General features: G+C 40.3%; 1 protein-coding gene across 1 annotated transcript in view; it reads right to left on the minus strand.

Annotated features, from left to right (window-relative positions):
- POLN (DNA polymerase nu) overlaps nucleotides 1-12,927 on the minus strand; it is a 151,881-nt gene extending 138,954 nt beyond the window's left edge. The window contains exon 1 of the mRNA XM_069496180.1: nucleotides 12,795-12,927. Coding sequence (XP_069352281.1) covers nucleotides 12,795-12,927 — 133 coding nt within the window. The remainder of the gene's footprint in view (nucleotides 1-12,794) is intronic.
- Between the last annotated feature and the right edge of the window lie 1,674 nt (nucleotides 12,928-14,601).

A 14,601-nucleotide genomic window follows, 5' to 3' on the forward strand; every position in this document is an offset into this window, starting at 1 on the left:
TCAGCATTTGGTATCTGTTGTTGGAGAGTTAGATGTCAAGCAGGGAAATAGCTGGATTGGCTCCGGTGTTGTTGGTCCCAACCCCAGCCTCACCCACCCCCAATGGTGACTTCACTGGCACTGGGACAGTGGAGGACAGGGGCTGGCAGATGTCAGCAGGCCAGGTCATTCTGTTAATATGGCTGTCTTGCTGCATGTTCTGTGGTGAATGTTCTTGGGTGGGGAACACTTCACATCCACTCCCATAGACTGCTCCACATGCATTGCTCCGAGAGGTCATCATCCCTGATCTTCCAATCCTTCTTATTCCAGGTCCCTGACCACCTCGTCAAGCCACTCATCATTGCTCAGAGGTCCAAATGTTTTCTTTCCACACAAACTGGATGGTCAAGTGCACAGCCCAGTTTTACCCATTAGATCTTCCCTCAACACTGTCTTCCAGGGTTACCTGAATCAGGCTGTGGGGCACCTACAATCTATTTTTGGCTTGCACCACATACTGAGCCAACCTGCTGTGGATCAAGCTTGACCTTTTTGCATCTTCATTAGCTAGTCTTAAAGCTCTGCCCCTCCCCATAAGAAGTGCCAGTGCCAGCAGTGATAATGCTATGGAGTCTGGGCCACCTGCTCACACAGCTGTGTTGTCCCTGCTGGCTTGCTTGTACCTAATACTAAATGAACCACTTACAACTTACAACATATTGCTACAGGCCCACCTCTTGGTGGGTCTGACAGAACCAGCTTGTGTTGGGCAGTTCTGGCTTCCTGGTCACTTGATGTCCCTATGGTCTCATGCTCCATTTCTACCAGGGGCCAGAAGCATGGCAGGAGTTTTCTGTTTTTTTAAAAAAATGTATAATTCTTTGCTGCAGATGGTGTTGCTTTGCTGCAGATTTCTAGGAGTCTACATTGAGATTCTTCTATTGGAGTTTTGCCATACACTTCACATGGCATCTTTTTCCAGCGCTGATACCTCAACACCAGGTCTGTGAGGATGGAAGTCTAATCAGCTGGGCCACTTGCTTCATACGCCAGATCTCTCACAGAGCGCTTTCCTAAGCAGCATTCCCATATGTAAGGTGTGCTGCCTTTACTCCCAAAATCCAAAGATGCCATCAGGTGCTATGTTTTCTTCTTAGTGGTGGGAAGTTAAAAAAATGCAGTGACTAAGCCAGGTGCAGCAGCACTGCACTTGTGGCCTAGCTACTTGGAAGGCTGAGGCAAGAGAAGCACTGGAGCCCAGGAATTTGAGGCTGCAGTGTGCCATGATCACACCACTGCACTCCAGCCCAGGCAACACAGCAAGACTCTGCCTCTAAAAAAAAAAAAAAAAAAAAAGCAGTAATTTGTCCATTACTTGCAAGAGGATATGCTACCACATCCCTGGCTGAGGGGTGGAACATGTGGCCCTCCAGATCCTCAAGTACAGCCCCTCAACCAAATCCAAACTTCACAGAATGAATCCCTTTATTAAAAGGATTTGTTCTGTAAAATTTGGATTCAGTCAAAAGGCCACATTCAAGAATCCAGAAGTCCACATTTGGCCCCAAAGCCACAGATTCTGCACCATGGACTGGGCCCCTGAATCTTTGTAAGGTTTGTCTCCCACCTGTTGGACAGCAAGACCTCCAATAAACTTGCCATTTCTTGCTCATGCTGATTAGTAATGATGTCATCAAAATAGTAAGCCACTTGATAACATAGCCCTGAGGCAAGATGCAAATTGATATTGTCCATTCTGAGTGAATATGAACTATTTCTGATTTTCCTTTCTGATAGGGATGTAAAAGAATGCATTCACCAGATCAATAATTACACTTCATGTGCCTAAGGCCTTGTTAACTGCATATACCACATCCAGCTTTACAACTGTCATTAGGGCTGTAATGGTTACTATTTGTGGTGTCGACTGCTGTTTTCCAGATCTATCCGACTCCTGTAAGTACCTAACTGGTGAATTAAATGGAAAAGTAATTCACTCCCTCCCCTGAAGCCTTTAGGTCTGCAGTTCCCAACCCCCAGGCCACAGACTGGTACTGGTCCATGGCCTGTTAGGAACCAGGCTGCACAGCAGGTGAGTGGTGAGGGAAGCTTCATCTGTATTTACAGCCGCTCCCCATTATTCGTATCACCTGAGCTCCATCTCCCCCCACCCCCCAGCCCGTGGAAAAATTGTCTTCCATGAAGCCGGTCCCTGGTGCCAAAAAGGTTGGGAACTGCTGCTTTAGGTCTTTAAGGATGGCACTAACTTCCGCCATTCCTCCTAGGCTGCTATGTTGCGGTATTGACTCACTATCTTGGCTGGGGAAGGCAGTTGCAGAATCATCCACTTGGGCTTCCTCGCTATGGTAGCTCTTATCCTCAGGCCAAGGAAACAGTATCTTGGGGTTCTTCCAAAAAGTATATTCATTCCAAATAACATTTGGGCACCTGGAAATGGCTACTGAATGGGCCTACCTATGGATTCATTATGAGCAGAATCCATTTATTGCCTGAGTCCCCATGCCATGCCCTGATTCCAACAGAGGGACCATGATGACACTTCAGGTCTCCAAGTATCAATGTCATATTGGACTCTCTGCCCAACTGTCCTTGAAATGTTTAAGTATTCTCCCTTCCCAATGCACAGGTTATCAGTGTAAGTGGCCATAGGTCCCTTTGGGGGAAAGAGTGGAGGAATAACTGCCATATATACTTGCCATGGTGTCGCACGGTCCTTCCTTCTAGGGACCTGGCCTCTCCTTCAATCAGTCAGTTCCCGGCCTGACATCACTCTTCATGAGAATCATGCCTACCATGCTTCTGACAGACACCATCACGTGGCCTATATTTCAGGATCCCATCACCCTACTGTTACCAGGGAGCAGCTCCTATCACCAGCCAGTCTGCAGAGGAGAAGCGCCACTGAGACTCTTAGCCAAGCTGGTGCTCCCAGCCCCACTCCTGCCAGAGCATGCTTCATTGCTCTGGTAAACTGAATGTTCAATAATGGGCCCTTCTGCAGAGCACTGTTATTTTCTGAGTTTCCCAGTCCTATACAATATAGCCATTCTAGCATGTCCACCTCTCTGTTATGCCTTCTTTCCCCACCTGCCACAATAGTTCCAACATTTTTCTTTCACTTAGCCTGAACCATCTCCTAACAGCAGTCCCCAACATTTTTGGCACCAGGGACCAGTTTCATGGAAGACAATTTTACCACAGACCGAGAGTGGGGGCGGCTATCATGGTTGGGGAGAGGTGGTGCGGAGCTTAGAGGGTGATATGCCTGTTTCCTAACAGGCCATGGACTGGTACCGAGCTGTGGCCTGGGAGTTGGGGATTGCAGTGAAGCCAAGAGCCATCCTAGCACCATTTCTCAGGATCTTCATCAGGCTGTCAAGCCAAGTGTCCCTGAAGAGTGATCCCACATTCATCAACTCTCCCTTGACCAACCTCGGTTCCACCTGCCTTCACCCAGCACTCTCAGAACCCAATCCCACAGGTACTTTTGCAGGCCCTGCTTGTCTATGCCAGTAGGTCCTGCAGGTCCTTTGGAGCAGAGTCTTTCATCCCTGTGCCAGTTAATTTATTGCCTCTTAGCTACAAATTCACCCCAATGCACAGCTTGCTATTCTGGAGCTGGACCCTGTATGAACAAACTTGCTTTGCCACCTGACACAATGCTAAATGTTGCCAGCAGAGGGTGCTGGAGGGACGCTCCCAGAGAAGGGCTCTCATGCCCATGCTTTCTTCTTGCTCCTACAGCGCCTGGCCCCCAGCAGCATTCACAGCTGGTTTCAACAGGTCCCTGTGGACAGTTTCCTGCTGAGTTCCACAGGTGTCCCTGCCAGCTTCTCAGTGAGCTCAGGGATACCCCATGGCGAACTCTAGCTTGTCAGCTTGTCTATGTACCTCAGCAACTGTCTCAGTCATACATGGGGCTACATCCACACCTTCTGACAAGGTCGGAATCTCAGCCTTGGTGGGAGTGACTCTTCTAAATTTGTCCCTTCCTTCAGCACTCAACTCCAGTCCTAAGGGAGGAAGCTGTTCCCTGTGTCTGCTAATACTGGATTCTCTTTATTCCTTGGTAGCTAATCCCATTACTAGCTAATGCCTTACACACTTCATGTTCAAATTACTATATGGTTTCTGTCCCCTAACTGGACTATCTCATATACTCCCTGAAGAGGCCCAGCATTTTTTGGCCAGGTTACGTTGTGACTTAATGACCAGGAGGGGAGGAGGCAGCAGCAAAAAAGAAAAAGCCTGAACATATATATATGAACCCTTTTGCAATGTTACATGATATTTATATGTGTGTTAAAGTACATAAGCAAATTTTAAGAAAAATGTGGGCTTATAAACTTTGGTTTTTCTGTTCCTCCCCCCACCAGAATAAAACTTTTCTTTAAGTAGTACAAAATAAAGGAGGAGCATGCCTTATTTCTCAAGACAGAAGCCCCTGCACTGTTTTCTCCACCAAGCAGACAACCCTGCATTGTTTTCAAGCATAAGTTGGGGTACACCAGTGGGGTAGCCACTTGTTCAGGTCTCAGAGGCTTAAATTCACCGATCCAAACCTTCCCATCTTTTATGTCAGGGTCTGGGTCCTTTCTTTCAGATCAAGGTCCTGACCTTGAAGTAGCACACCTGCCAGGGCTGAGAATTCGACTTTCTCTGGAGTGATGAGGACTAAGTCTTAGGCCTATGTGCCAGGAAGCCCTCTGGCTCTCACATTTAGCCTTTAATTGCTAATTTCCCTCAAGCTTTGTCTTTTTCCAAAGGATCTATCATCCCCCGCCACAGCCACCCAGTTCCATTATCAACTACCTCCTACTTCTCAAATATGCAGTATTGTACCAATCCCTGCAGCTGCTTCCACTGGTAAGCCCAGACAAGCCCAACTACCCAAAGTTTTAATTGCACTGCTAACATTTATATTCCACCTACAACCAGGGATGAAGTCATCAGTGCCAGCTTGCCTGAGAGTGACCCAACTCCAAAATCCCATGTCTACTTTCTCAGACCACTCCTGGCACCATCTGTAGCAGATCGTTTCCTGGGAATCAGATTTGTCAGCAGGAAGTTTACTGGCGAATGGTCCTGGGGATCAGATTGAGCCTGAAGATAACGAACTGACACATCGCAACAAACCCCTCAGCCAATGCCACTGGAGGAGGAGGGTTTGGTTGGCACAGGCACATACACACAAGCTATAATTAGTCATGCATCACTTAAGGACAGGGATACGGATACATTCACAGAAATGCACTGTTGGGTGAACTAAAATAAAATCTTAAGCCACCCAGCTGAGTGAATGGATCCCTTCTTGCCAAGGGAACTCCAGAAAAACCATAAGGCTGAGCTGCTGGCCATGAGAAGGGAGGTTAGACATGCCTCCTTATGTCCCTTCCCTTTTGGAGTTACTCTTTGTAACTATAAGATATTAAATCATTAACAGGCCTAAGGCCATGCAAGACTACGGTTAAACCACACATGCAGGTCATCAATTTACTTAACAGATCACTTGAGTCTTGGTATATGTGGCTTGTCTAATAAACTTCCTTATTTTAACTTAAAACATTCTCAGCCTGTAGGCAAACCTTCATTTCTTTAACCAATTACAAATCAAAGAATCTTTAAACCCACCTATAACCTGTAAGGCTCCCATCCTTAGAAATGTCCCATCTTTTTGGGCCAAACCAATGTACACATTCCACGTATTGATTTATGATTTTACATGTAATTCCTGTCTCCACGTATGCATAAAACCAAACCGTAGGCTGAGTGCGCTGGCTCATGCCTGTAAGCCTAGCACCACTTCAGGAGGCCGAGGTGGGAGGAATGCTTGAGCCCAAGAGTTGGAGACCAGCCCAGGCAATAGCAAGACCTCCAACTCCACAAAAAACTTATTTTTTTAACACACTGACTGCCACAGTAGGAAAAAAAAAGTTTTTCTTGGGTCATGGTGTTTTATTATGAAAACAGAAAAACTTCTAAAACAAAACGATCCTAACTTAATGAAAAATGTTATTTTTTGTTGTTTTCTGTGTGTGATTTACATGCAACTTGAAAAATAGTTCATGCAGCTTCCAAGGTGAAGAGACGTGAGAGTTATATATGCTTCATGAAGCCCCAGGCTCAAAACTAGCATGAGTTAAATGCAACTCACATGGCAGTTAATGTGTTAATTAAACAGGTATGGCAGTGTGCGCCTGTAGTCCCAGCTACTGGGGAAGGTGAGACAGAAGGATCACTTGAGTCCAGGAGTTTGAGGTTGCAGTGAGCTATGATGACACTACTACACTCTAGCCCGGGAAAGACAGAGAGAGACCTTGTCTCAAAAAAACAAAACAAAACAAAACAAAATTGTAAGCCACCTGCCTCAGGCACATTTTCTTAAGACCTCTTAAGGGTATGTTTCCCGGGCATTGGTCACACATTTGGCTCAGAATAAACCCCTTTAAATTATTTGAGAGTTTGGGGTTTTTTTTTTCCCATTAACACAAAACATATCTAAACATAGAAAAGGTACAGTAAAAATGCAATATTAAAAGATAAAAAACGGTACACCTGTATATGGCACTTACCATGAATGGAATTTGCAGGAGTGGAAGTACTCTGGATGAGTCAAGTGAGCAGTGAGTGTGAAGGCCTAGGATATTACTGTACACTCCTGTAGACTTCACAAACACTGTACACTTAGGGTATATTAAAATTATAAAAATTGTATTTTCCTTTCTTCAATATAAAATTAGTGTAACTTTTTTACTTTATACACTTAATTTTTTTAACTTTTGGACTGTTCTATAATAACACTTAGCTTAAAATACAAACACATTGTAAAGCTGTATAAAAACAATTTTTCTTTATATCTTTATTCTATGAACATTTTTCTATTTTTAAGATTTTTTTACTTTTTAAACTTTTTTGCTAAAGACACAAACACACACACCAGCCTAGGCCTACACAAGGTAAGGATCCTCAATATCACTGTCTTCCACCTCCACATCCTGTTCCATTGGAAGGTCTTAACATGCATGGAGCTGTCATCTCCTTTTAACAATGACTTCTTCTGGAATACCTTCTGAAGGACTTACCTGAAGCTGGCTTCTTTTTTTAATAAGCAAGAGTACACTCTAAGATAATGATTAAAAGTACAGTATATACATAAACCAATAACATAGTAGCTTACTCTCAAGTATTATGTACTATATATAATTGTATGTGCTATATTTTTATTAACATATGACTGGCAGCATAGATTTGTTTACACCAGCATCACCACAAACATGTAACACATTGTGCTTTGTGCTATGACATCATGGTGGTGATGATGTCACTAGGTGATAGGAATTTTTCCAGCTCCATTAAAATCTTAAGGGACCACCATTGGGTATGTGGTCTGTCATGTGGCACCTGACTGTATAATCATGGAAAGAAATCGATAAAAATATAAAAGGCACATATTAAGTTATTAACATTGATTAGCAATAAGAGAAGGTTCAACAAGCAAAAAAGAAAAAGCCTAAATTAATGACGTATATATGAACCCTTTCACAATTTCATATAAAATGCTACAGATGTGTTAAGTATGTAAAAAAATTTTAAGAACAATGTGGAATTTTTTTTTTTTTTTTTTATTTTAGAGACAGGGTCTCACTCTTGCTCAGGCTGGTCTCAAACTTCTGAGCTCAAGCGATCCTCCCACCTCAGCCTCCCAGAGGACTAGGATTACAGGCGTGAGCCACTGTACCCAGCCTAAAATGTGGAATTATGAACTTTAGTTTTTGTTTTAACAAAAAAAAAAAAAAAAAAAAAAAAAATACTTCCTAAAGTCGTACAGACAGCCCCCAAAAATGTTGAGGAAAATACTTACAACATACATAAGATAGTAAAATCCTTCATGTGTTCAATGTTTGTAGAAATCAGTACTTACAAATCAGTTAAGAGGTGAATTCACAGAGCAAGCAGCCCACCTATGGTAGCATTCAAAGATGAGCAGAATGCCTTACCCTGCCTTCAAAGAGCTCAAAGTTCACCAAGAGTTAAAGCATTACACAAATAACAACTACTTTACAGTTCCTTCTGTAAAGGGAGTTAGTTATTGATCAATCAAATGCAGAAGCAAAGCTTCCTTCCAATATGGCATTCTGGTAATGGAAGAATTATTATTTGAGTAGAACCTTGTAAAACACTATCACTTCAGTGCTCAAGAGCAAAGGACAGAAGGGAAAAGGGTGAGCAGAGGATGAAGACAGAAAAGTGTTATGTATCTGGAAGTCATAGTCAAATCTAAATGGAGCACAAAGAAAGAGGGAAAACAGTAGAACATGTATCTTAAAGAGGGCAGGCTGAAGCCAGATCACTTTGTGGGAGCATGTGGGGATGTTTCTAGAGAGAAATTTCGTGGAGAGCAAGGACAAGGGCTGATGAGCTACTTCTAGCAATGGTGAAAAGAGAAGACCAAAATGGCAATAAACTGAAGGCAAAGACAGTGACAAGGCTACTGCAAAAACCCAAGCGAGCTGGCTCAAATGCCTAAATTAGGGCAGTGGCAGTAGGAATTGAAATCTAAGACACTGAAAGGTTTGGTGACTGACATAAAAAGTTCACATTTATTTGACAGAAAAATATAAAATGTTTATATGCTCTTGATAAGAATGAATATAATCACAATAGATCTACTCTGTCATTTAGTTTCATGTATTGTCCCTGAAATTGCAACTATTTCCTCTAGGTGGTAAGAATAAAGACAAGCTTCACATTAATGAACCGGATTTTTAAAAATATTTACCTTTGGGGGTCTCAAACTTGTATTGATTTGTAATGTTTGTAAAGATATTTTTATATTACTAGAAAAACACCACATTCACCTCTAAGCTCCAAGTTAAAATGAAAATGAATTCTAATACATGTGCTAGAAAAATATTAATTTCTGGAGGTACTGAGACAAAACATAGAGGTATATTCCAATAAACATATGCATAATCCTATACATAACACCAAGTCAGCTGACAACCCTGAAAACTCCTCCTCACCCAGTATTTACCAAAAACTTTTGGCAGCATTATGAAACAATAAAATGAAAAAGAAAATTTAGGCTGGGTGCGGTGGCTCACACCTATAATCCTAGCACTCTGGGAGGCTGAGGCGGGCGGATCGTTTGAGCTCAGGAGTTTGAGACCAGCCTGAGCAAGAGCGAGACCCCATCTCTACCAAAAAAAAAAAAATAGAAAGAAATTATCTGGACAACTAAAAAATATATAGAAAAAATTAGCCAAGCATGGTGGCGCATGCCTGTAGTCCCAGCTACTCGGGAGGCTGAGGCAGAAGGATTGCTTGAGTCCAGGAGTTTGAGGTTGCTGAGAGCTAAGCTGATGCCATGGCACTCTAGCCTGGGCAACAGAGTGAGACTCTGTCTTAAAAAAAAAAAAGAAAAAAAAGAAAAAGAAAAAGAAAATTTAGGTCAGATGAACCCAATTCTGATATAGTGTAAAGATATATGAGTGAAGGTAAAAAGCTAAGCTGCAGTCACAACAGACCCAACAATACAATGGCTTAAAGAACAAAAAGTTTCTTTCTTTCTCTATTCTATACTGAATGGTCTCAGCTGGTGGTATAGCTGCTTCATGAAGTTGTAATACTTATGGCCCAGGATTCTTCTAGCATGTTATTCCATAATTCTGCAGGACAATGTTATCATTTGCAGGGTTGGAGAAAATTCATTTCAGATTCCAACTGATGGGAAGGAAAGAAGCCAGAGAGGAAGCAAGTCAGAGGTCTTCAGGTATACCCCAGAAAAGGCACACACCACTTGAGCTCAAGTGCCACTGACAGAACCTGGCCACTTGGTCATACCTGATAGAAGACTGAGCCATGTAGTGTAATCATGTGCCTTCAGAAGGGAATATTGAATTCCGAAGTGGTGGACAAGTAATCTCTGCCAAAATTTCTTCAGGACAATGTAAAATGCCCATGATTAGGAAGTGGTTGCCATAAAAGTCAGGATAATGGTTACTTTTAAGCAGGGAGAGGATTTTAATAGAAAAGTAAATGTTGAGCTGTTGGCAATGTAAGTGGTAGTTACATGGATATTCTCTTATATTAACTCATTAAGCTATATTTTAAGTTTCAGCATTCTTAACGTTTTTTTCATGGCAAAAGGTTTTTTAAATAAAGATCTATGCTTGTTTCAAGAAAATAAAACAAGTCAATCTCTACTGGATGTGTATCTTGAGACACTTCAGTCAGTCTAGCAGATTAGAAAAATTAGACCCCAAAGTGACAAGTATCACAGGTTTAATATTATTTGGTTTTACTTAAAAAGTATTTGTAAAAGCAAATATTTATAACTTATTTCCATTAATTTCTAAGTTCAATTTTAATATTCATTTGGTATGAAATGGGCTTAAAGAAATGAAAGGCTGATTTACAACAATTTTCTTAGAAGTAAGAATCTGACATAATAACAGCTCAGTATTCAAAAAGAATCCAGGAATTAATTAAGACTCTAGGTTCAGCATCAATTATCAATAACCCACCAGCAATCCAACGGTAATTTAGAATCATATAAGAATAAAACTGGCTGGAGTTCTAGGCTATAGTGAGCTCCACTGTACTCCAGCTTAGAGAGCAGAGACCCTGCCTCTTATAAATGAATGAATGAAAATGAATAAATAACTGGTACGAATCTGTGGTAGATGCTACGGGTGGCCCCATGATCCTGGCCTCTTGGTATACGTGCCTTGTGTCACCCCTTCCCCCCTTGAGTGAGGGTGGGACTAATTGGTTTCTAACCAACAGAACACAGCAAAGGTGGCAGGATGGATGTGATTACATAAGACTGTAACTATCAGTTTTGCTAGGGAGACTCTTACTAGCTCTGAAAAAGCAAGTTACCATTTTGAGACCAGCCTGAGACTCCATCTCTACTACTAAAAAAAAAAAAAAAAAGAAAGAAAGAAAGAAATTAGCTGGACAGCTAAAAATACATATAGAAAAAATTAGCCGGGCATGGTAGTGCGTGCCTGTAGTCCCAGCTACTCAGGAGGCTGAGGCAGTAGGATTGCTTGAGCCCAGGAGTTTGAGGTTGCTGCAAGCTAGGCTGATGCCATGGCACTCTAGCCTGGGCAACAGAGTGAGACTGTCTCAAAAAAGGAAAAAAAAAAAAAAAAAAAAAAAAGAAAAGCAAGTTACCATACTATAGGTTGCCTATGGAGAGGACGACATGATAGGAACTGAGGGCAGCCTCTAGCCAACAGCCAGAGAAACTGAGGCCCTCAGTCTGAAAGCCAGCAAGGAACTAAAGTGTGAGCTTGGAAGAGAAAACTTCTCCATTTGAGCCTCAGATGAGACCCCAGCCTTGGCTGACACCCAGATTGTAGGCTTGCAGAGGACCCAGCCATGCCCAGGCTCCTGACTCACAGAAACTGCACAATAATAAATAAATGTGTTGTTTTAAGCCAGTAAGTCTGCAGTAATGGTGTTATGCAGCAATAGATAATATAGAAACCTTATGAAAATTCCACTATTTTTCTGAATCCAAGAACACCTGAGAGAAAGTAAAAGTATCTTTTTCCATGGTCTTCTCAATAACCTTAACAAAAACGAAGATTTCAATAGGGTATTTTAGAAGAATGACAAAAGAATTTACATGAGATGGGCTGATTGCCATAAATAAATTTTTCATCAGAGATTCATGTTATAGTAATAGCTACCAGAGGCATTTCATTATTCTTAGTTTTTGAAGGGAAGCATATTTCTACCTGTCATGTGCACATTGCTCTATTTTAAAAAATATATGGAATAATACATGATTTGGGGTCTGGGCTATATACCTAGCAATTAATAGTATTTTTAGGAGGTACAGAGGGGATATTAAAGAATAACATTTACATATTTATCTTTCTTTAAAACATTATGAATCACTAGGTAGACAGACCACAACCAAAACTTCTTAGCAATTTATTAATGACTTCTATTAAGGCATATAAGCAACAGATGATTGAGTGTGAACAGAAAAAAATGTTTAGTGCTACTATAACTTAATCAAGAAACTGTTTATAAGAGCTTTTGTGCTAATAGTTGGCAACACTCAATTATTTCATCTCAATTTAATTATTCAATTATATCTCATTCACTTATAACTTACTTTGTAGGAAAAGAAACAAACCACAAATTATTGGTCCAGATTCATAAATGCAAAATAAAAACTACTTTACTAGTTGCAAAAAAAGAAAAACAAAAAAAACACTCTGATGTTACAATCATTTCAGTGACATTTGTGAGCATGTCACTGCTTTCATGTTACACATCAATAAACACATCCACAATGATCCACTGATCTTTGCCACCTAAGAGTTTATACATTTCTATGGCAGGTACTGTCAAAAACACTTCTCTTGTTCACCGCATACAATAGCAGATACTACGTATACATTCAATGACCTGAGAGGCAAGGTTGAAGCACGAGGCACTGTGAAAGAGCCCATCTCTTTTGAGGATACTAAAATACCTGGTCCAGATTCTAAGGGAATGTTTGACAGAGATGCCTGGAACAAGCAAGAGTATTACATTTTTAAAGCAGTAAGGTTAAGGAAACATGAAATCTAGTGAGAAGCTCAGTCAGCACTGAATGAGAGTAAAAGGAGCAGGAGCGGGGCTTCATTTTTCTGCAAGCATGGAACTTTACATAGTGTAAAGTTCTATGGAGTAATTTTGACACATACATTTCATTTTCAATTCTTAGCCTTAAGAATTAACATTCAAGGTAACAAAAGATAGAAAGGTTCATAAAAATTACTTACTCTTTGTACTCTCTCCCCAGTTCTCAGAATCCACTAAATCATCTGAATGCATAGCAGACATAATTTTCTGAGCAACACTGGACAGCGGAGTCTTAGAGAGATCAAAGCCTACAAATGCCTCATAATTTTCCATTTTCATAAAATCCTAAATGTAAGAGCAACATAAGATAAATACCCACATTATTAACTTTGAGACTTCAAAACAAGAAACAATTATTTGAAAATTTATGTACTGAGACTTTCACTTAACAAGTCTATATTAATAACCACAGGAAATAGGTATCAATCATCCCATAATACAGATAGAATAGCAAGAAGAAAGCAAAATAGCTAGAGGCTCAATTGGAGTACCACGGTAAACAGAGAATTATTTTCCAGTTAACAATTCTGAAGCAAGCAATTTACTCAAATATTTCCAGGGGTTTGAAAAACAGCTGGTATTAAATCTTCAAATACATGAATTTAATAACACAACAATTATAACTGACTTGGCTAATTGTGGCAGACACACAAATACCATCCTTGCATTGCTCGGCCCTACTGGCCCCTGGGCTGAGCAGGTGAAAGTCTGGGTGGGGACAATAAAAATCGTCAAGCATCTGGTCACACATATCTGGCACTAACTTACACAAAATATACTACCACAAACCAGAAAATCAAGTGACATATTTTTCCACATTATTGAAGAAAAGCAAATTTTCAATCCCAAGATAGAACAGGGAAAAAAATCAATTAAAAATGTCACTCAAGTGAGAAGAATCTGATAGTAAAAAACCTTAGACAAAATTTATTGCTACAAATTTTTCAAGTATATTAAGGTTTACTTAATAAATTTTTAAGTAACACACAAATGTAACTGGCAAAACATTTTTGTTTAATGGATTACAAAAACCAGTAGGGTTCATATGTCACCTAAGCATGCTTATTTTCTGATAGTTATAGACAAAAAATTCCATAAACATGATCTGTGTTGTATTTAGATTGGCATTCCATATTACAGGCAGGAGAGGAATATTCTTGAACATCTTTGTAAAGCTCACATGATATTTACCACAGGCCATGTATAAACTGGGTACTCAAGAAGCATCTGATGTAATAAGTGATAAGCTACCTCAAATTATTTTATACCAACTCTTAAAATAACTTCTAATTGTCCATAGACTACTCTGTCACATTAAATACAATACAACATTTAGTATTTTTGCTCCTAAAAAACTGATTGAAATAACATACACATCCTTTGAGCAACCACCTTTACAGAATTTTGAAACACAAATTTTAAATTTCATTTGAAAGTCATCTACGATTGTAAGTCACACTAACGTCAAAGTACTACTAAGATCTGTCTTATAGAAACTTTGAGTCCCCAGAACCCAGCCTGTAAAATGAATCATAGCCAGTGGAACCCTAATACTCTGTGGTGTAAGTAGGAACAGTCCAACTGTCTCAAAGTCCCAAGCAGGGAATTATGGAGAAATATAGTTTGAGCAGCAGAATCTTACTTTATAGTCAAATATGAGGGGACCTGGTGATTTTGCATATTAAGGTCTACAGATTTTAAAATGCTGACCCAAAGTTCCACAAATTTTTTAACAGCAGAAAATTTCTATTTCTAAAAAAATAGCAGAGGACAGATTAACTGTATTAAAAAATACTTGCATTATATAATACTGCTTTTTCCCTATAGGTAAAAAATTACCAGGACTAAGTGCCACTAAGCAAATGTTCAAGTCATAAGAAGCACTGGTAATTTGAACCAACATCTTATATAAGCGAAAAAAACAAACTGATAAAATACTTGAATTCA

Source organism: Eulemur rufifrons, chromosome 20 (assembly GCF_041146395.1).
Source record: "Eulemur rufifrons isolate Redbay chromosome 20, OSU_ERuf_1, whole genome shotgun sequence".
NCBI classification, from domain to species: domain Eukaryota; kingdom Metazoa; phylum Chordata; class Mammalia; order Primates; family Lemuridae; genus Eulemur; species Eulemur rufifrons.